General features: G+C 38.0%; 1 protein-coding gene across 1 annotated transcript; it reads right to left on the reverse strand.

The window, feature by feature from the left end:
* Positions 1 to 6825: 6825 nt before the first annotated feature.
* Positions 6826 to 23095, reverse strand: LOC145784394 (arrestin domain-containing protein 3-like). Its single transcript, XM_082596206.1, has 9 exons — positions 22962 to 23095; positions 20643 to 20777; positions 17430 to 17531; positions 16336 to 16463; positions 14579 to 14721; positions 14047 to 14203; positions 13797 to 13862; positions 13076 to 13238; positions 6826 to 9931 (listed from the first exon to the last, which is right to left on the reverse strand). Exons 1-9 carry the CDS (start codon positions 23080 to 23082, stop codon positions 9780 to 9782), a joined length of 1167 nt encoding a protein of 388 aa, XP_082452332.1. The 5' UTR covers positions 23083 to 23095; the 3' UTR covers positions 6826 to 9779.
* Between the last annotated feature and the right edge of the window lie 727 nt (positions 23096 to 23822).

Genomic DNA, 23822 nt, shown 5'->3' on the forward strand with positions numbered 1-23822 from the left:
CCTATAGTGCACTAACTAAGTGTAGTGATTCTAGTGAAGGAAAGGGCCCAAGAAAAATATAACTTCTGTTTTTTTTTGGAAAAACTAAGTATTCATTGGAAGGTCATAGGTTCGAATCCCACTGGGTGGAGGTAGGCCTAACAATTTTTCTTTGCTTGTTTCTTAATCTTGCAGCAGTCATTCACAAGAGCACTGGTAGAGCTTTTATCTCCATGATTTAATGTCTGTAGCCTACAGTATATTATGCTGTTAGCAGCTAATTTACCGAGGTCCGGTGGTTGTTTATTAAAATTAATACGAGTACCACCAAAATTGTGTATAAAAGTATGCATCCCCCCCAATGTTCAAAATAGTCTAAAATTTGATAAAATTTCAATTTATCCCCCCCAATCCTCAACTAACTTCGGCACCACTGTGGTATAGCCTATTCATCCAAATAGGCAACACAAGAGTCGAACAATAGAAATACATCGGACATGGTCATCGAGCAACTCTGCCTTCGTTTGCCACAGAAATAAATGTATCCACCATATTTACAGCAAGCAATGTATTGTCAACTTCAAAGTTAATAAACACTTTTCTTAAACAAGGATAGCCTACTTCTGCCACAGCTCACAGAAAACATAGCCTACTTTACTTTTTTGGTACCGTATCGTTGCTTAGCTTTCGCCAAGGTCACATAAAAATAAAACCTTGTTGAAAATAATAGCAATGCAAAAAAGAGGACATTTGAGCATTTTCAAGTGTCCTCGGAGGACAACTCATTTAAAAAAAAAGAGGACATATGGTAGCCGTACATTAACTACGAACATGTGTAAGGCCGAAAACGCTCGTAGTTTATAGTTAATGTTCACTTTAATGTATTATGTTAAATGCCGTGTGGTTGCTTGGTTTTATCTACATATGGTTGAGTAAATTAAGTCACTTCTTAACCAAAATTGCATCTTTCGATCAGTTCACCACGCTTTGTTTGCAGATGGTAGGCCTACATTAAGTTCAGTTGTGGTGCCAGTTTAATTTATGTTAGCCTACCAGTCATGATTTGATTCAGTTCACCACGTTCTGTTGGTTAGGCATTTCGGTTGCACCCTTTTGACTTAATGCGTCCTAATGGTTCAAAGATTTGTTTTCTGCAATAAACTCATAGCCTACATCATTCTCGGATCATCCCCACCACCGATGTGCTCGGGATGTTGCTGCAATAATTTACAGCTAGGTATGAGCGGATGCTTTAGAATACTCGACGTCCGCAACACAATCTTCAAAAGCTGCATTTTGTTGAGGCTATTTCCGTCGATTTCCACAAGATCTCAAAACAAAAATGTCCTTACCTGCAATTGCAAAGACGCTGGTCTTGTTGCAACTTCTATCACAGAGACCTAATCACGGGGGCGGGCAATTACCCCTCCCCAAAATGTCTCATTACTATTAAAACGTTTAGATACCATTGTAATTCATGTTGAATGACGTTTGTTCCCCCAACAGTTGTTTTTGCTACTTCCGAAATTTTAATTTTAGATACGTCTTAACTTTTAGTTAAATCTACACAGTAGAAGTGTGGGACCCGTGGAACACTTTTTGTTAATAGGCAACCATGTCAACAAATCCATTAATATTTGCTATTTGTTGTCTACATTTTTATGGGACTAACCTACCTCCACCGCTAATTAATTTTAAATTTTAATAGTGTAGGCCAATGACAAAAAAATTTACAAAAATTTGTCAATTGTTCCAAAGTAGGGATTGTAGATCATAGGGATGCGAAACCTCATCCGTTTTTGGCTTATCCGCAACACTAGAAGGGTTACGTTTTTTGTAATTTACAAAATATTTTACGTTTTGTTATGGTGTTTTACGAAACGTAATGGGAAACTCTGCTCGTTCTCACGAGGAGACCATTGTTTAATTTCGTACTTTTTCGATTGGTTTAAAATGAATACAAGACATGCAAAAACGGTCATCTTTGTTTACAGTTTCCGAACTGAGAAAGCTTAGTTTAGCTTTATTCATTTGTTGTGAAAACACAACAAATTGGCGACGAGGTTTCAGAACCACCACATTGATCTAGACTTAACCTGTCCAGCAGTTTAGCCTAGCAAGAATGAGCAACAAAGATATCATTGAGTTGATGAAAAAGCAATTGGACCAACAACAGTCGCAATTGGCTTTACAAAAAGAACAGTTGGAGCTTCAAGGTAAGCAAAATCAACAACAGCTTGATGCTATTTTGCAATCTTTTCAAGCATTTGCCAAACCAAGTACTAGTGATGCTGAAACTAATGACAGGCAACTTGCTACACATCAAGTGCACTACTCAGTTCCTGCATTTTTAGCATTTGACCCTTCTAAAGAATTGTGGAATGATTATTATCTTCGTTTTCAAACATTTGTGAAAGCACATTCAGTTCCTGAGCAAAAAGTTGCACAAGTTTTTCTCACAAATCAATCAGTGGAGACATACAAGCTTTTGCAAAATTATGTTGCACAACAACCAACTCCAACAAACATCAATGAAGCTGATTTAGACACATTAACTAAATGCATGTCTGAGCAATTCAATCCTAAGCTATTTGTGATACGAGAGCGATACAAGTTTTGGAGTGACCTGCAACGAAAAAAAGGAGAGTCTATTTCTCAACTGGCTGCAAGAATTCGCCAAGATGCACTGACATGCGAATTTTCTTCTATTGAAGACCCCAGGGATGATGCCATGTGCACTCGTTTCATTTGTTCTATGCAAAATGAATCTTTCCTGAAAGCAGTTTTTAAAGAAAAGGGGGGAGAACTGACATTCGCGAAAGCAATCCAGATGGCAAAAGAAATCGAAGAAGCAACAAAGGTAGCTAAAGAGACTGCTAGCAACAATATTGATGAGACATTTGTTGTCAAGAGCCATACTCGCAAGCCCATGTTAAAACCAAATTCCTACAAGACTATTAAACATGAAAAACTAACTGTCCAAAATAAGCCCACACATCCTTGTGGAAGATGCGGAAAGCATGGATATACAGGTATAGCCTGTCGATTCAAAACTTTTACTTGTAATTATTGTAAAAAAGTTGGTCACATAGAGCATGCATGTCTTAAAAAAAGAAAAGACACAGCAACTCAGCCAGTTCAAACAATTAAGTTTGTCGATACCCCTCACCTTGAACAAACCCTCTGCTTAAATGGCAAAAATGTAACTTTTGAAATAGATACCGGGGCAGGGGATAGTTTTTTATCAAAAACTAGCTGGCTTAAATTGGGAAAACCAACACTTGAACTTTCTAAAAAGAGGTATGAATCAGCCTCTGGGCATAATTTACCTGTTCTTGGTGTTTTCAAACCAACTTTGATTTCGTTTTCTCAGAACAACTGTACTAATGCTTGTGCCAATGATGTTAATTTTGTTGTTACTGAACTACCGCAATTGAATTTGTTAGGTAGAAATGCAATCACTCAACTCGGAGTATCGGTAGATGATGTATTGTATCCTAATCAAGATCGTCACTTGACAACTGAATCTGTTCATAAATGTACGGATGGTGACTCTAGCCTGCAAAGTGCATGTAAACAATTGTGTGACCAGTTTCCTGATGTATTTAAAAGTGAATTAGGTTGTTTAAAAGATATTGAGCTTGACATTAAGTTTAAATCTGATGCTGCACCCATTTTTTGTAAACCACGTCCAGTGCCATTCGCACTGCAGGACGATTTGTCTCATGCTTATGAGCAAGGCATTGCTCGAGGGGTGTGGAAACCTGTACAATTTAATGATTATGGCACACCTGTGGTACCCATAAGAAAAACATTACTGCCGGGGCAAACTGCACCATCTCTTAGAGTTTGTGGGGACTACTCAGTCACTGTCAACCCACAACTTGAGATTCACAGACAGCCAATACCAGTACCTGAAGAACTAATGCATAAGTTGGGGGGAGGATATGGCTTCACCAAAATCGACTTGGCCGATGCATACAACCAAATACCTCTTAGTATAGAAAGTCAAAAGCGGCTAGCACTTAGCACTCACAAAGGAGTGTTACTGCAAATGCGCTTGCCTTTCGGTATTAGTTCAGCCCCAGGGTATTTTCAGGAGATCATGTCCCAGTTAACCTCAGACCTGAAAGGTGTTGCCGTGTATTTGGACGACATCCTTGTCAGTGGTGATAATGCCCAAGAACATTTACACAATTTACGTCAATTATTGCAGAGGTTGCAAGACAAAGGACTGCGTTGCAGACTAGAAAAATGTGAGTTTGCACAGCATAGTGTCGAGTATTTGGGTCATACCTTATCCCACCAAGGTATTTCCAAGGGACGCAAAGTCGATGCTGTACTCAGCATGCCTCGACCAAATGACATTTCAACTCTCAAATCATTTTTGGGATCTATTCAGTTTTACAGTAAGTTCCTACCTAACCTTGCCACTATCACAGAGCCGCTCTACTACTTGACCAGAAATGACACTGAATGGAATTGGGGAGAGCAGCAAGAAGTGGCTTTCACTACTCTTAAAGAAATGTTAAACACAGATATGGTATTAGCTCATTTTGACCCTACACTTCCTATTGGGATAGCATGTGATGCATCTGGGGTTGGAATCGGAGCTGTGCTATTTCATCGCTTACCCAATGGCAGTGAGCGACCAATCGCTAATGTTTCAAAAATTCTGTCTGCCACACAAAGAAAATACAGTCAGATACAAAAAGAAGCACTGTCGATTGTGTTTGCCATTCGTAAATTTCATCAGTACTTGTATGCTCGGAAGTTTATTTTGGTTACAGACCATAAGCCACTCCTGGCATTGTTCAGTCCCACTAAAGCCACACCAGTTTTAGCTGCAAACCGATTAGCGAGATGGGCACTGATTCTTGGACAATACAGCTACACCATTGAGTACAGAAAAACAGCTGAACATGGCAATGCTGATGCCCTGAGTCGTTTACCAAGTGGCCATGATGAGGAGTTTGACAACGAAGAAGAGGAAGATGACATTAACATTGTGAACACCATTAAAATCATCAGCTCCCAAATCAAACCAACTGATTCAGAATCCGTTCGCAAAGAATCAGCAAAAGATCCAGCTATATCTACAGCCATGAGATATACGCAGGAGGGATGGCCAGGAAAACTATCCGAAAACCAAAAGGTTGAAATTTTCAGAAAAATTGCTGACTCATTGTCAGTGGAACATGGATGTTTGTTATATGGATCGAGACTGGTGATTCCCCAAAGTCTACAAAAATCGGTTCTTGAATTATTGCATCTTGGACATTTCGGCATGGAAAAGATGAAGCAACTTGCCCGCACTGCTGTCTATTGGCCCGGCCTGGACACAGACATTCAAGACCAATGCAAACAATGTTCCAATTGTGCAGAGTTTCAGAATAAACCTTCTAAAATGGACAACCACCCGTGGATGCTGCCAGAAAAGCCGTGGAGCCGGATACACGCGGACCACGCGATACAATTCATGGGTAGAAACTGGCTAGTTATAGTTGACGCATATTCTAAATACCCCTGCATTTATCCAACCGGTTCTGTTTCGGCAAATACCACTATGGAACTGCTAGAAGATTCGTTTACTCATTTTGGATACCCGCACAGCCTTGTGACGGATAATGCAGCGACCTTCATGTCAAACGAATTTCAGCAATGGTGTAAGGAAAGAGGAATTGTCCATCTTACTGGAGCACCTTACCACCCTGCTACCAACGGAGCTGCTGAAAGACTTGTTCAAACCTTCAAACAAGCTCTGCGAAAGTCCACTCTTTCACCGAAAACCGCTCTGCAGGAGTTTTTGATACAGTACCGACGTCCGCCTCTACCGTGTGGATACTCTCCTAGTCAACTACTTACTGGACGCCAAATCAGAACGAAAATCGACGTCCTGTTGCCGTCACCTGCCCATGCTGCACAAAAGAAACAAGTCATAGAAGCTCGCCGATCAGCAAAGGGAAATGGCGATAAGAATAAAAGCCCATACACAGAGGATATGAACGTTTACGCCCTAGTGTGTGGCCAAACACAAAGCAACAGACCGCGCTGGGTTCCAGCTGTTGTTATCAAAGTATTGGGAACCAGCACTGTTAATGTGCGAGTACTTGACAGTGGACACATATGGCGCAGACACGTTGATCAGCTTCGTCCACGATACGAGAGTACAGCTGAGCCTTTGGCTGGCACCGGTTTGGGTCATGAGGTTGACGGTGATATGAATAGTCCCCAAAGATCGATTCGGCCTTAAAGAGCCATCAAACCCAGGGTGCCATATGATATGTAGAATCATTTTACATCTTCATTCTTGTTTATGTATACCTTCCTTTAACGTGCATTTTACGACATTGATTTATGTGCTTTCATAATTTGCGTGGGAGGTGTTATGGTGTTTTACGAAACGTAATGGGAAACTCTGCTCGTTCTCACGAGGAGACCATTGTTTAATTTCGTACTTTTTCGATTGGTTTAAAATGAATACAAGACATGCAAAAACGGTCATCTTTGTTTACAGTTTCCGAACTGAGAAAGCTTAGTTTAGCTTTATTCATTTGTTGTGAAAACACAACACGTTTTATGGGTTATAGGCTATAAGAAGAGTTAAGTTGGTTTTAAAGTAATTTAAGGTTTTTAGTTGAAAGCAAGCCAGCAGTAAAGCGTAAAAAAAATGTCAAATTGGCAATTGACCCTTCTAATGTTGAAGGAACAACGGAGTTGCGCGTCCCGTAATGTACCGTCCCTATTCCAAAGGTCCCATCAATGGAACCTTTAGAACAGTATTTAAAGACTCCTATTAAACATGTTTAGCAAACAAAACAGGAGATTCATATATCAAGTCTTATTTTTGAGTATTTTAAATACAAAAGGAAATAAACAAACGCACAATGCAGACTTATGCTCATTGTATTTGAAAAAAACACCCGTTAGCCTATAGTTTTCTGCTGTTATTGTTCAGAAAGTAGACTTTTTTAATTTATTTGGCTTAAAAGTTGGCATATCCTAAAAGACAAGGGTCCGATAAAACGCTTGAAATAGTCTGTTCGATTGGTCCCACATAGTCAATAAATGAAAAAAAAACGACATTTTAACTTGTGTAAGTTCAGTTTTGGTAGGATAAATCTATATTCACCCTTAAGCTTAATAAGTAATTACTTTTACTTGCCAATGCGCCACAAGTTATGAGTAGGCCTATAGGTTTACTCGGACTAAAGAAAACTCCTTACATGCAAAGAGCCAAAGAGCTTGCTTTCACTTATAATATCACACAAATGCTATTCACTGTCAAAAAAGAAAGAAATCCCCACTATTCTGGTTTTGATTTGACATAGTATAGCTTTGGTAGAGAGATAATTTTTGAATAGGCTACCATGGACAGATAAGTGATAGCAACTTGATAGGATTGAATTGCATAATTCAAAAACAATACATAAAAAGATAACTAAATAAATTCGAACGTTTTCAGCAAAACTTTCTGCCCTCGTCAGGAAAACAACTTAATTCATCTTAAAAAAACAACAGATATTCGTGAAACGTTAACAATAAACGACTGAAATTACAATCTGCACTGCGCGAAGTATAAACACAACAGAAGAACAAACACAAAAAGTGAAAAGATGCTGTTAAAGTATGCGGGAGTGTGATCCCAAGGTAGGATAGAGAGCAGTAACAACGTTAAGGCACTTAAGGAAAACCACTAAACAACATAAAACAAATGTAATTTAGTACAAATTTAACAAGAAAGCTGTTTCTCCAGCGAATAATTGGTTGTTGAGCTTAGGGTTGTGTTGCTTTATTTGAAGTGCCTCGTGAATTTTAGTTTCAAACTCTTGGTTTGTGAGCTCCATTGCAAAGTCGTAATAATATTGTCAAATATTTAACTTTTTTTCAATAACTTCCTTATGGTGTTCCAAATTTTGATGGGCCTAAAGCTTCAGCTTTAAGGATAATCCGGTCCTGCACTCAGATGCCGTTCCACCAGGAAGGAAATTTGGAGCAAACGCAGCAAATTTTTCCGGTGAGCAGGACAAAAATCTTTTTATAAGTTATTAGGTAGATTTAAAAAGAATATTACCAACAACAGCCTAAACGCAGCCTATATCAACGACTTCTTGAATTAAACAATGACAGAAAACAAGCTGTACGACGTACGTAGGCTAATTGAAACGGGAGTCAATGGTATACTATGTATATGATCAATCGGTGTCACGGGTCAGAGTTTGTGTTAAACATCACCAGATGAGCTGTCCTCATCCACTGCAATAAGATAAAGTTTACTTGTATGGTCAACAAAACATTGGATATATAATATAACTTATACAGTTATACAGTACACTATTCAGTATATAGGTATTAGGTAGTTAAGAGCGTAATTGCGTGAAGTACTACAACAGTTTATCGAACGACAATTAATCGAACGACAGTTTATCGAAACGACAGGTTATCGAAACGACAGTTTATCGAACGACAATTTATCGAACGACAGTTAATCGAAAACCTAACCCTAACCATAATCCTAACCCCTAACCATAATCCTAACCCTTAACTCCTAGCTCCTAACCATTAACCCCTAATCCCAGAGTATTCCATTGCATATGTGCTTCGTCGTTCGATAAACTGTCGTTTCGATAAACAGTCGTTTTGATAAACAGTCGTTTCGATGAACTGTCGTTTCGATGAATTGTCGTTCGATGAACTGTCTTTCGATAAACTGTCGTTCGATGAACTGTCGTTCGATGAACTGTCGTTCGATGAACTGTCGTTCGATGAACTGTCGTTCGATAAATTGTCTTTCAATAAATTGTCGCGTCACGATTGCGTGATTATCTTGACGATTACATCTGGTCCGAATAAGTGCAAAACAAAAATATTTAAAAGTAAAAATTATCTGCTTAGTAAGGTACACTACACAGCGAAACGATAAGCCACAGTTCACAACAAAGATGAAACAAGCACAAGCTTTTGAGAAGTGTTGTTATCAACACTATCTTACTTCACTGTCCACTTTTAACAAAATTAAACGAAAGTACATTATCATTACTGAGTTATCAATAAATGAAAAAATGAATCAAGCATGAATTTTTAATGCGACAACAAATAACCAAATAGCCTACGCAATAGTACGCATGTACTTCAAGACGATGCGAATGAGTTAAAGGTTTTGAGGTGAAACTTTTGCGAGAAAAAGTCGACACTTTTATTCATTGAAATAAAAAACAGAGTAAGAGGAGCAATCAGAAGGAGCGGTTTGAATAGGAATGCCACGAATCAAAACTACACAGCAACAATCAAATTGACCGATACTTATAAGTCAGTTGAGTAAACAATGTTGAGTAAACAATGTTGTAAAAAATGTTTTAAACAGTAAACAATGTTGTAAAAATTTTTTTAAACAGTAAACAATGTTGAGTAAACAATGTAAATGGTTGTTGCAATTTTTATTTTATTTATTGGGTGGTGTAAATTGACGTAATGATTGATCAGCAAGTGAATTACTCAACGTGGAATGGTCCAAACTGTAGCACAAGGGTCACACTCGACTCCAACTCAACACCCACCAAACCCGTGGAAATACCTCTAAATGTCGCCGTGATAATGATAGCTTCATGGGCCACAAAAAGCACTGCAAAATAAAGGTTCTCCTGCATTACTTTCGAAGCAGTGTTATCATAGCGATCTATACAGCATACGCAGGTCTTGCTAACCTATCAAGTGCAACGGTATTAACGTGATTTTGTGGCCGAAGATAACATTCAAAGCGCACTGAACACGCACTTTTTAAAGCAGGGTAGGTTGAGAATTCAATTGTTAGTATAAGTAAAGGCAGATTGACTCCAGTCGTAGTACGGATATTGTGGAGAGTAAGATGTTTCGCCCATCAGGTGATCGTTGTCATCATTATCTCGGATATTGACTCCTCCTCCAGCAACGGATGCGTAAGAAGGCGGAGGAGCTATAAAAAGTCCGAGTTAAATTGGCTCATTAATGAAAGCAGGTTATCTTGAATAAAAAGTGAAATCCTACATAACTGGTACTGCATGTGATGGATTGAAATATAATTTTTAAACTGAAACGGCGTTTGTTGGCGCTTTATCATGGCCACCTGCAAAGGATTTAATCTAGCGAGAAGCGATAATCTACTTTTTGATGTTAATAAGATGTGACACTGTGAGAGAGATGTTTGTTCTATTTGCCTTCCCTAATACGAGTCGAGAAAACGAAACACATTTACATAAAAATCAAAATATAGCAATAGAAAGATCTGGCAGTACCGAACAACCTTGCGGTTAACCAGTCAAGGTGCTGCCTGACATCAGGCTTCATACATTTCAGCGTCACACATTTCACATTTTACATTAGCAGAATCAATAAACAGCATGATTGAACAGTAGCTTCGAAATGAATATGAGGTTTCTTAGGAAATTGAATCAAGACCAGCTTGCAATACATGAGCATAATGAATCTTATAGGGTAAGAACACAATTTACACAAATACGAGGTGACATGTAGATAAAATAATTAAACTGAACAAGTATATTTAATAAGAATTTAACAAGGTAATTTTATAAAGTTTTTCAAACAAAGCAAAGTGTTTGCTTTTTGGACATTCATCTAATTCACTCCACAATTTAGTACCCCGATGTGCCAAAAGATTGTGTGCCACGGATTTGCTTATTTGTGGAAGAAAATACTTCATTTTATTTAGTTGTCGAGTGTTGTGCGAGTGAATATTATCAAGTTTTATAAAACGATCTTGCAATACAGGTGGTAGATTGTTATTGGAAACTTTATGCATAAATTTGGCAATTTCGAGTTTGTAAACATCTTCTTGTTGTGATCTATTTAAAGATTTGTATAAGTTGGTGACGTGACTGAATTTTGGACTTCTAGTGATTGCGCGAATAATATTATTGTGTCTGAAGTCTACTGTTGACAGCCTCTACTGTTGTGGTCTGAAAATTACACCATTTCTTCCGTACTGCTGAATGGAGACCCGATAGCGCGCTGGAGTGCCTCGCTCAATAGCACTCAAGATTTGAATCACTTAAACTTACAATTTCTTCGTATGCAATCCATAGATGTCATCAACTGAGCTATAGGAGTGGGCCATGCAATCGTGTCACATCGTCGCAGTGGTTCGTTAACGGAGCGAGATGGTGCAGTTATTTGCGATTGTAAGGACATCACAAGCTTAATACATCGCTTCTAGATTTCCGTTCATGACTTCATGTGGCAAGTTCTAATCCAGTGTTTCTCAAACTTTTTTAGTCCATCGCCCCCTTTTGTTTATTGAAATAAAATTTCGCCCCCCTAATTCTGTCAAGTAAAATAAATAATTAAACATTAGCCTAATAATGGAGTGATAGACAAATTTAGTTTTGGGAATTTAATCAACGAAATTGGCTGTGCCATGATAATGTTCAATGGAATGGATGAGCTTGGCGACTTTTACAAAGTTTTGAAATGTTTGGCGACATCTTCGTAAGATAGTCGAAGATTACCCCGTTGATGAACTAGCAAGCGATTTCTTTGCTTTGAAAGCATCAATGCCACAGCCGAAAACCCCTTTTCAACCATATATGAAGTAGGAAACGACAAAATCCACATTCTAGCTTCTTTCCAGTTAAGCTCATAGCCTATTTGCCAGCAACCTGGCACCAAAACAAATCGTATCGATCATTTCTGAATTTCACTCTTGAGGCTAGTTTCTAAAATCTATTCTGAAACTTTTTATCTACCGTAATATCTATGTCTATATCTAAAATCTTCTGTTACAGCTTTTGCCTACTGTAAAATTGGAGATAAAGTTCTGAATTCTATCAAATCAAAATTAATTATGAAGCCACTTTATTACTTCCCTTTATCTGCCACTATAACTCATCGACAAGTCTAGCCCCGATTTTTGCTGTTGAACGTTTCTAACTATCAGCAGAGAATGTTGGATTATTATTTAAGAAGCTTGTTAATCCTGTTACAATTGAAACCTGTTATCACTTACTGACTGGCAACCTACTAAATTCACTGTAATCAACTACTAACTACCGTACATGCTGGTTAAGACTGCTTCGCTTGACACTGACCCGAGACTCGTAACTTACGAGGGTGAAAACCAGTGATAAAATTCGTAGGTCTCTGGCCTTAGCCTCGAGCTTGGCTGGCCTCGGCTAGTCAAGCCTTGGCTTCGAGGCTTTGCATTGACCTTGGACTGATGAATAAACTGGTTAAATAACCTAGCTCAGGTGTTATCGCTGCAGTAGTTGAAAGATATAAATTGATCCTAAACTACTGAAAATTACAACTGATATTGCATGTCTGTCTTGCAAACTGTGTAATGCACGCCAAAACAATTGCAATATCTATGAATATGAAAGAGCGCTGTGACGTTTCAACTTTATATTTTGCTAAGAGCACTGTGACGCTACAATAATAGATAATTTTGCACTGAATTGATTAGATTTCAATAGCTTCAACTCCTTCAAGTGATAAAGTAAACTTTTGCAAGATTGTGAGATGTTGTTATTCTATGTCCACAATTGAATTTGTGGTTTATTAAACTTTGTATTTTATAGTAGGCCTACCACAGTCTGTTGTTGGTGAATCCTGTCTGTTGTTGAATATATTTGTACCGGTTTATACTTGTACTGTATAGCCTACTATTTTTCGCAGCAGACAAAATAAAAGGTTTCTCTCTCTCTCTCTCTCCATAGCCATATAGTGCATAGAACTGATTAGCGCGTTGAACTGTTATTGGTGGTTTGATAAATTCGCCCCCTTCAAGTGTTTTCGCCCCCCGATCGCCCCCTTTGATTTTTTCGCCCACTTTGAGAAACGCTGTTCTAATCCATAATCGTGAAAGCTAACTGCGACGTTTGGCCAAGGTCAGTGCGAAAGAAAAGCACAGAGACGGTGACTGCTCCATCAGGACATTTCAACACATTGATTGTCCGAGAACTTTTTGCCAAAAATATTAGTATTGTTGCTTCATGGCTTCTTCTAGTGTCAATCTGTGTTTCGGCATAGTTACTTAAACATGACGTTGACTACTTGTGCTTACGTTTTTTATGCTTAGCTTTCTTGCACAGCTAATGTTACTCACGTTCATAAACTGGTGGAATATCAGGGGGCTGAGGCAAGGGAGGAGCGGTTGGTTCTACAGCTGGAAGGTTGTAAGGTGTCAGTCCCTGCAGAGGGATTGTGCCGAGAGTGAGTGGCACATTGACGCGAAGATTAATGCTCCCGCTTGGCACAACGACGCAGAACTGCATGAAAGACAATTCAAAAAATGGAATAAAGAGTTTGCGGCATAGTAAGGGTTGTTTAGGCAGTTGACATTATTAGTAGTTAGTATAGTTCTATTGAAGATGCTAATATTGTGAGCTGGCGATTCTAACGAATCTACGATACACAAGCCACTTTGATTCAATTAATTTATGACGCGTGTTTGTGACACGTGTCATTTTCAGCATAAAACAAGCATTGGAAACTCCAACTGGAAATTGGTTTTCAATCTTAACTTTTCCAGTGGAGGGTCGTAGAAAACAAGGAAGATCCAAGAAAACGTTGAAAAGGCAAGTTGAGGAGAAAAGCAGCAAGGTGGGCTTGACAAGAGAGGACGCTTTAGAGTTTAGACAGATTGATGTGGAGGCAGGGTGTGAATGCGATTGCGGCACTTGGAGGTGAATCCGGCCACCCTCGGAAACATCACCGGATTAAAACCGGACTACTACCACTACTACTATCTGTGCACAAGTAGGCCTATGCGCCACAACCAATACACTGTACACACGGTAAAGTACAAACGAGTGTAATTAACTCACCTCCACTGTGTAAGTGACAATGATGATGCTGCAAAATCGAATCATTGTCGGTGGAAGAGGGGGTATCTAAACAATGACAACAAAAATTGAAGTTTAAATAAAAACAACCGATGTTTATTGTTTACGTATGTTTACGTAGTTTACGTATGTTTACGTAGTTTACGTAGTTTACGTAGTTTACGTATGTTTACGTAGTTGAGTAAAAACGATTGAAAATATCCACTAGAACAACACCACTCTAAACATAAACCTGCAATCTCTCATGGTTCCATTCAATGGAATCTCCTGCCCTGCATCCAGGTCCGGACAAAGATGCGATGTTTTTAGAAAGAGTCCGCGATTTGGCGGTTGCTCGATATATAACGTGTTGTATGATTGTGGCTTTGGTGCTTGGCATATTCGATGAACTGAAATATATTTGCATGATTTGAATAAAAGAAGAGAGGAATCTAAGATACTGTACATGTGAAGAGAGGCCAACTGCAAGATTAAGAGAGGTGGTTGGTGTTGTGATAAGAGAACGTTTAAGGTAGAAAATGGGCATGTTGCAAAAAGATGTCCATGTCACAAAGACAATGTGAAAAATGTGAAGAAGATGGAGAAAACACTGAAGTGCTGAGTTGAGTTGGGGAGAGGAGCGGACGATTGTGATTTTGAACACCAGCGCCAACAGACAAAGCCGCATTAGAAAGAGAAAGTATTTACAAACTCTTTACACGGGCACAATAATAAAAAAAACAAATGTAGCATTCCATTGAAAGTGTCTAATGCACACAGAATACCTTCCATTGTCAACACTAGCATTGACCGAGATAAACTCTCCAGGTACATAACCAGTTCGATCTAGATGGACCTGTGCTTGTATGGGCCCACTGGCGCAGCACAAACAACAGAGCGTTTTGGAATCGTTGTTGGTCACTGGCGTCTGTTCAAAGTAAAACCAAGTCCATAAAACTTACTGGTTAAGGTTAAAGGGGACCTGAAATGAAAAATTAAAATTTTTTTGGTGATTGTTTAGTGTTTAAGTATTATATTTTTCGAAAAAAAATTTTGATATGCTTTTTTGTTTGGGAGATATAGCCAAATGAAAATCGGCCACCTGATGGCGCTATGCGGCTTGTGACGTCATCGGCGGGCAACCAAGTAAACAGCTTCATGCACTTGCCTTAGAAACGTCGCATAGGTCATTGTATATTGAGTAATAGAAGATCAGCACAAACAAGATGTCTGAAACAAGACAACGATTTCTCTTTGAACCAAAAAGACGGCGACTCGACAGCGAAGAACATCATTCTGATTCGTGCTCTGACAACACCAGTTCGGACAGCAGTCGGATGGAAAATTTGCATTGAAAAAAATGCAGGAAAATAATTTGCTTGAACCAAGTGGTTTATATAAACTAAACGTAGCCTATGTATTCAGAGTTGCCTATCCTGCCAATGTTTTACTGTCCTACTGACCTGTTTCAAAGTCTTGTTGTTTTCTCGCTTTGCTATTCGATCCAAACGCCCGATCGTACTCACAGACCTGTACCTAGGTCGATCGAGTTTTGTGGGTACTGCATTGACAATGGCTTTCACATATCTTGAAAAATCAAAGACAGAAGAAATAGCTTCAGGGATGAGCAGGTGTCTGGACTTGGTGCCTTGTAGCTCAGCCTGTAGATCACGTTGGTAATCGCTGGCCAGAAAATCATTGCTGCACACACGGCAGTGCTTGTTTACAGGTGGGTTTTTGAGTTTCATCGCCGAGATCCATTTCTTCAGCTTGTTGTCATTATTCAGAGGTAAATGATGAAAGGATACCCCTTTGACGATTACCCGGTTAGTACAACCGGGAGTCATACAAGAAGCCACCATAAAATTGTTCGCTGTTTCGGTAGCCTACGCGATTTGTTCCTTGTGTTTGCACGCAAAACAGTAGACCTTGGATGCGACTTTGCCAGCCAATGACGTCATCAAAATTTTTGACCAATCAGAATCATTCAATTCAAGAAAGGTTTTTTTAGGTTTTTTAATTAATGGTAACACAAAAAATAAAAAAATTGTCGAAAAACGTTTTATTTCAGAAAGATCTACAAATACAAAAGCCATGTATTTTCGTTGCAGTGCACCTTTAAGTTAAGCACAGAAATTGGCAGATTTTGATAAAACAAACCATATGCAGCGCAATATCATTTGATTGATTCAAGGCAGCCTACGACAAATAAAGATCAGTGCAAACGTGAGTCAAGGGGTTATTTTTTTTCAAAAACTGCTCAGAAAAAAGAGGCTTAAAACTTCTTTGGAAATACCAGGTGGTCGCACAATTGTTGTGTTCAAGCCATGGCCGACAAAAATACATGGCCTAGACACCGCACTCAAAACTTCAGAACTGAAGGCTGAAGTGGATTACAGATAAAAGTATACCTGAGGTTCTACATTTGCCTAAAATGTTTCTTCAATTGTTTTTAGTGTTTAATTGTCTTCAGTGATCAGTGCACAATGTTATTTGTTAGTTCAACATAGAATACACATTACACAACTAGTCAACTACACACCCTGGCATTGGGATCCTGATTGAGGTCCACATTTTCAAGAACAGTAAAGGCTCTTTTTGTATTGTGATCAAACTTCCACGGCTTGATGATGCTTGCTTTTGCAAAATATCGAATACGACGATCAGCACCTACAAGAAAAAAGGAACAAAATTTCACGTGACAAATGTAAGGTAATACCTCAAACAAACAAGGAAAGTTTGAAGCGAAACGATGATGATGTAAAACCAAGTTTTGCCACTTCAGTCTTGGGAAAATCTATATCCTTGGTGCATTAATACTGACCAATGACCATATGTTTGACTTTTCGTTACCATATTGGCACAAACAAGTGGCAGCCGCCTGCAGTCTGGTTCGCCTATATGAGCCTCGTCAGAGCAATGCTGCTGTTCATGACATATGCACAATTGTAGGGTAGTTCATTCGTTAATAGCTACAAAGAATTTTTACGAGTACAAACTGAGAAAATTTAGGGTGTATTTCGTGTATGTTTGAAATAGATTCAGTCGAAACAGAATGGCAGTATGGTAGTATCAAACTGCCTTCCAAAGCTGACACTATCTCACCTACTGTGTTCAATAAATGCTAAACAATTTACATGTTATTAACAATGTATTATTGAATATGATGCTTGCTTTAGCATAAGTTTGGAAGGTAAGTGACGCCACTATGCCACACGCAGATAATAGACAACTAATGGTAGGCTACTATTGAATAACATTTTTCAAGCTATAGAAAAATCAAGTATTAAATTCAAACGTCTTCAGCAAAACCCTACACCCTCATCGTAAATAGTGTAATACATCAGAACAAAACAAGTAAATGAATAACAGTAACTGATATTAATGGATAGTAGTAAAAATATACGTTTACACACTAACAACCTGAGTACAATAATATCAGAAACAGATAAAACAGCAATCAGGACTACCTTGTGGCAGGATATTTACCAGATTGTAGATTCAAAACAAACGCATTAAGACAAAGGTGTAAACGATTGATAATTCTCTCAGTTATTTAATATTACTTATCATTTGTATCGTTTGTAATCGCATATAGGCCTACTTTTAAATAAATTTTCAGCAAGTCAGATTGACCTTCAAAGGAGGAAGGCAGTTGACTTGGGAGTTGGAAGTTAAATGGAAAAGCACTTTCACCAGCTGGAAGCTGCTTAGCCACCTCAGTGGATCCTCCTGAACCTAAAAAAGTTTGAAGAAAAACAGACTTGAAAGAATAATCCACCACTAACCTTACTAGTTACATTGGAGTAACATGCAGGATTGATGAGCTTGATTGTCAGCCTTTCTGGGCGAAGCACAACTTTTCAGCTTGACAACGCAATTAACTGAGATATTTAGATTTTGCCACAATGTGTGATTTCAGTGCTATTTCAAATAAATTATATTTCATTGGGTGTTTTCTCGTTAAGTACAGGGCTGTGGAGTCAAAGTAATTTTGGTGTGCCCAGAGTCGTTGAAAAAAACGGCCGACTTCGACTTGACACAAATTTAAGTTTGCAATTTTTTTTCAAAACATTGTTTCTTGTTCATGTTCTCCGTATTGCGGTCTAAAACTTTTCCATTTCATGAGAAGTGTTTGTTTTTGTCCGTATTTGTGAAAATCGCCGTTTCAATTTTGATCACCTCAAGCGAAATTAAATTAAAAATAATTGAAACAGGAAAAAAATTAAATAAACCTGGCAACCTCAAAAAACTAGGCAACACTGAAGCCGGAGTGGGTCAGTTATCAATCGAGAAGTCGAAATCATATATTTTTCGCCTGATTCTACAGCCTCATACCGTACTGTAGTATATATAATAGTTTGTATTGAAAAAAAACTAACTGTCGTAATGCATAAAACAATAGTGAAAATGTCCCACGTGAAAATTGTGACTTACTCAGTAAAGGGACTCCTGCCATAGTTTGACTGAACTGCAATATTAGGGAGACCGGGGCAATATGAATCTCGGGGCATTGTGAATCAGCTTATTTTCTGGAAACTGATGGGGAGCTCTGAAACCTTAAAATCATGTTTTGGTCACATGGCTATCATGCTTCGTGTTGGGCCATTATGCTGTGTCAGCAGTTCTTTGTTTTCAGACAAACTAGAAAAACATGATTTTGAAGACCATAAATAAACTCGGTTTTCCTTTTTGGTAAGCCTAGCACAACTTGTAGAGAGAAGCTAGTTGTCCAGATTTTGGGTAAAGGAAACGTTGCTGTCATGAAACATTACTGCAAGTTGATTTTTGGATAATGTTGACTCATTTTTTTTCAACAACATCTTTACTTTAGTGAGAAACAAGTTGGGAGTATATTTGTTGTACGGTATCTTGTTTATTCATTTTAGGTTAAAATTAAAATGGCAAGAACATTCATCAAGCAAACTGAGCATGGAAGTTTTCTTACTTTCTTTCTTTTCTGACCTTGATGCTGTGAAAAAGGAGGAAAGGTTATAGTAGCTCCCAGAGAAGATGATTTAAGCCATAGTAAACTTTTGTGCTACATGAAAAAAAATGGTGAGGTTCAGTGGGAAGAAAAGGTCAGTTTACTACACTGGACGAGTGCTACAATTCGATTCCACAAAGATAGATTTTTATGGAAAGATAGGTAATTTGCACTTCAAGAAGCCACCACCACTTGGTGATGTAAAATATATGTGGAAAGAAACCAATTTGAGCAAGATTTATTTTTTAAACCCTTTACTCGGGTTTATAAAAAAGACAGATAGGATCCTTCTAGGCTCAATTAGATTTGATTGCAATCTGTGAGTGTCAAGTGAAGTCAAGTCCAGTAAACAATCTGTCAAGTCAATTAAAGTGAGTAAACAATCTGAATACTTAATTGTGGAGACTACACAAGTGAGATGCTATTCTACTCTGCAATTTGCTGACTCGTTTTCATCCTTCATTTGCTTCGTAGGCTTAAACCTGAACCATCCGGGTAAACCAGATGTATTCATATTCAATTTTTATTTGTTTTAAACTTTCATTTATTGAACAATAGTATATGGTTTGTCGATTTTGGTTGAGCATTAAATGGAATTTTGGGCAGTTGTCAAACAAATCTAATATTGGTTTGTAATACTGTATATCGGAGCTGTGTGCGGCCTGCAATGCTATATGGTAGCGAGACATGGGTATTGAGAGAGAGTGAACTGGCAATCCTGAGAAGAACGGAAAGGTCAATGGTGAGAGCAATGTGTGGGGTGAAAACGAGAAGGGAAAAAAGGACTGAAGAATTGTTGGATATGCTAGAGATGAGAGAGACCATAGACCAAATGGCAAGGGCAAATGGAGTAAGATGGTATGGACATGTGATAAGGAGGGAGGAAGGAAGTTTTCTTAGAAAGGCACTAGATCTAAAGGTGGATGGGAAGAGGAAACGCGGTCGTCCAAGAAGAACGTGGAAACAACAAGTGAAGGATGAATTTAAAAAAGTCGGACTGAAGGAGGAAGATGCAAGGGACAGGGTGAAATGGAGAAGAGGGATAAAAACAATTGCTGCGTGGAAACAATCGGCCACCCCCACTAGTGGGGAACAAACCGACGATGGATTATGATGATGAATACTCCAGCATGGTTCATAATATCTCGATGAATATTTTTCATAAAAAATGCAGTAACAAATTTTTTTTTGATGTCTATTGATTGTGTTTGTGATATGTGTAAGGTACCATGTGATTGTGATACTACAGTACGTAACTTGAAAGTTTTAGAGCCCTGCATCAACTTAAACGACATAAGAGAGTTTCAAATTTTTCTGGTTCATATAGCTCTGCTCCCCCTACTGGATGGAGCGATTCCCCATCATCAAGTTTTGGTCTAGTTCTTGGAAATTCATTTGTTTTGATAGCGATGTCTATCCAGCATTTATATTTTATTCCTAATCCAGGTAGCACGCTTAAAAAATATGCGAAATGTCTTTACAATCAAGCTGTAATTACCAATTCACCAGGGCACTGAGGGCAGGCATGTGTTCTTTCAGGTCTACTGAATGTAGTCTCTGAAAACCGATTCTATGGGTCGGTTTGAATCTGACAAAGCCTCTCATAGGATGAAAGGATTGGACTGGACTTTCTGACAATGACAGTTCAAGACGTTTTCATGCCGTTACTAATTAATTGATCAAAGCTTTTCAAAAGTTCTTTCGTGGGCTACATTTAAGACTGCTCGTTAATTAATACATAGGCTACTAAAACCAAGTATTACTAAAAAGTGTTTTTCTCCATTATCAATATGCAAAGTCAGTATTTTAAGGCTTGAAAAGTTTCAATAACGCTTATGGGTTAGAAAAATCTGTTACGGTACCTCTGCCAAAGACAAAAATGTTTTGCATAAAGTAAGTTTCTGAAGCCCAATAATCTTCGGTTTTTCGATCATCTCCTGTTCCACTACTCTCCGACCAATGCACATCAGCTTTCCCATGAAACTTTATTCTTACAGCTAAAGATATAGTAATTATATGTAGTGTGATACTTGTAGCTAATCTTTACTAACTACTAGAACAGTGGGTAAAAATACAATAGATTAATAAGTAGAAAAATTCCAAGCTAGCAAAGCAAAAAACAATTTTATAGTTTGGGAGTGCTGAAGCGGGAATTTATAATAATAATAACCAGGGTCAAATCGTCATATTTCAATACTATCATTCGCAGTTTACTTGTTCACAATTCTCAGCAGCAGCATTTTGTTAGCTGGGTTATTGTGATTACTACTTGTATTGTGTGTTTTTCGGTGTTTGGTAGTACATATGGATCTATTGTTCTGATGCAAAAAAAAAAGTAACAGCCTAATAAGGTTTCTCAACTTTTTTGAATCAGTATCAAACTTAAACCAATTTTACAAACTATAACATTACATGGCACAGGTATTGGATATAAGTACAATTACAAGGATAATAATACAAGGAGGTATATCCAGTCCACCTTACCATAGCATTTTCATTATAGTTCAAACACTTAATATCCTCCGCAGCGACTGCTGGCCGGCATAAAGCATTACGTTTCTGACACACATGTTGTACATCTGTCTTCTAATAAGGAAAGGGATACTGACGCTTGTCAAGATGGGAAAGAGTTCTTGGAAATTCTTCCATGCGCACCTGATTCTAGCTGTAACTGTACATGTCTGTAATCCCAGGCCATAATCTTATGTGCTAGACATCGCACTACAAAGAACCAATTTTCGCACAGCTGGGCTTCAGTAAAACAGAAGAGCACACAAAAGGAATAATCACACTTCCTAATAAAGAAGTTTAAATGCTTTTGATGTCATCCGTCGGCAACTGGCCTTCCAAGGAATGGACACGGACAAATTATTTCGGCTTGAGAGGGAAGTGTTGGAAAGCATGTCTAAAAGTTTAAACCAGAAAACTTTCGAGAATTTTTTTTTAAACTGCTAAAAAAAGTAGCCTACTGTTGTGAAATGCAGTGCGTAATTTCATTTGTGCAGTTTCGTTCAGTTGAAGAACATTGCAAATTAATTATTTTACCAGACAGCACAAAAGACTTGAAAAAAAAAACCTTTGCGATTTCAAAACAAACAATGAGTGTGAGCCGTGTTTTTCTACCATACCACTATTTTCGCAGGCCACGTTCCATACTCAAAACTACACAGCTGGTACGGAGCTAAAAATAGAACGCTTGAATCAAAAACGTCAATGTCAAAGTTCGCGTTGTGACATCACAAAGATCGGTGAGATTAAAAGAAGTCCGATTGCCGCAGTTTGCAGAAAAATGCTTAGATCCTACTGCTCTCCCAGTAAGCAAATCTGGTCTTGTTTACATTGTTTCAACGTTTGCAGAAAATAAATCAATGTAAAAAGGATCAGTTTTCTGGCTGGAACATACAGCATAGTGTTATGTAACACAGAACTAGTAAACTCTTTAAAGTTTAACCAGAATTGTAAACAGTTGTAGGAAGTATCAGTTGTAATGTGCGTTGCAGCCTAGTCAGCACAGACATCTTCTCAACAATTACGCCCATTCACCATAAACCTTTTTTAGTAAATTGGTTAAACGAATCATTCGTATAATCGTATCAAAACGGCTGGCAAATAGATGATTTGATTAACCGATTTCGTCTGTATATACATTTCCTGACGTCATAACAAATCGGATAACTTTTGAAAACAAATCTAATCAATGAGAAAAGCATTGTTTATAGAGGGATAGGCTTGGCAAGGCTACAGGTACAATAGGCTACACAGTACACACATCACACAACCAAACGTTGAAAAATAATTTTTTGATGCATGCTCTATATTAGAAACATATCAATAAGTCATGGAAAAATGGAAGACAACAACAAACTTTAAAATGAATTGCAAAATGGTTATTTTAGTGGTTGAACTGTAATCAACATCAAATATGACATATACTGTTTGTTTCTTGAGGTGTCATTATAAAACTTATTGGCGCTTATTCAAATGGTAGGCCTACACTCTACAGCCAGATGAGATGGCTGGCTTATGCAGAGCTAATATTTAGATCAGATCAGCTTTCATTACAAAAATGTTTTCAAACTGTGCTTTAATTAGAAATAACTTTCTAGCTTACTTATTCCATGGCGAGTCAAACTTTGTATATGTAACATAAATTAATGTTTTAAGACTACTTGTTTCTATACCTTGCATATCCATTGGTGCATTGAGATGAACAATAACAGCTCCAGAAATCACTTGGCCAGGATAATATATGGCATTTTCGTTATTATTAAAAGAAATAAAAAAATGTATTAACTTTCCCATAGTGGAATCAAGCTTTAACCTAATTCTGTGAAAATAAAATGCAATTTTGTCTGTACCATATATACAATGGTTTTCAATGACACACTAACTACTAACTAGCCTACCACTGGCATCAATTGTTTACTGATGAAAGCCAATTTCAGGGGGCAAGCAGTCCAGTCTAATTTTGAAAGCACTTTCTGAAAGTTGCCGATTTTTAGCCCAAACGACTGTAATGCACTATTTGTGAAACCACATGCTAGTCTGTCGCGTTTGCCATGCAACATACTTGACTGTAACTGCGTAACGTTGACCGAACACCCTGAAAGACACAGCTTTTGAATTAGGCGTCGCCAATTGCCAAGGTAAATACCAAAGTAAAGTAATCGAACAAATGATGAATTCAGTCAGCCAAAAGCAAAAAGATGCAAAAAGATGAGTCAGCAAAAAGTGCTGACGCAAATTTAGAAAACGATGTTAATTACAGAAACCCAGTCAGGAAATATATACTCTTTTTACATTAATTCAATGCCTGTAAACGTTGATTCGTTGAATCAATGTAAACAAAAGGCTGATGTTTGTCAGCAATTGTTTAACTGAGTCGGAAAAGTGTTTCCAGTAACGGAAAGGAAAGTTGTAACTTGCAATGTGAAGGTTAATACTGTTGAAAACAGCTAGAGAAGTGCATCCTTGAAAGATCGAAACAATAGATGAATCGCTCAGCAACCGATACATTTAATTTTTTCTAAGTAAACTGGCAA

Source organism: Aplidium turbinatum, chromosome 15 (assembly GCF_918807975.1).
Source record: "Aplidium turbinatum chromosome 15, kaAplTurb1.1, whole genome shotgun sequence".
Taxonomy (NCBI): domain Eukaryota; kingdom Metazoa; phylum Chordata; class Ascidiacea; order Aplousobranchia; family Polyclinidae; genus Aplidium; species Aplidium turbinatum.

Coding starts and splice junctions, on each gene's coding strand:
- LOC145784394 (XM_082596206.1), bottom strand. CDS start 23,082: ATGGGAAAGTTAATACATTTTTTTATTTCTTTTAATAATAACGAAAAT. Junction 16,464..17,429: donor ACTGCCTTCCTCCTTTGAAG/GTCAATCTGACT, acceptor TTTTTCTTGTAG/GTGCTGATCGTCGTATTCGA. Junction 14,722..16,335: donor ATCAGGATCCCAATGCCAGG/GTGTGTAGTTGA, acceptor TACTTTGAACAG/ACGCCAGTGACCAACAACGA.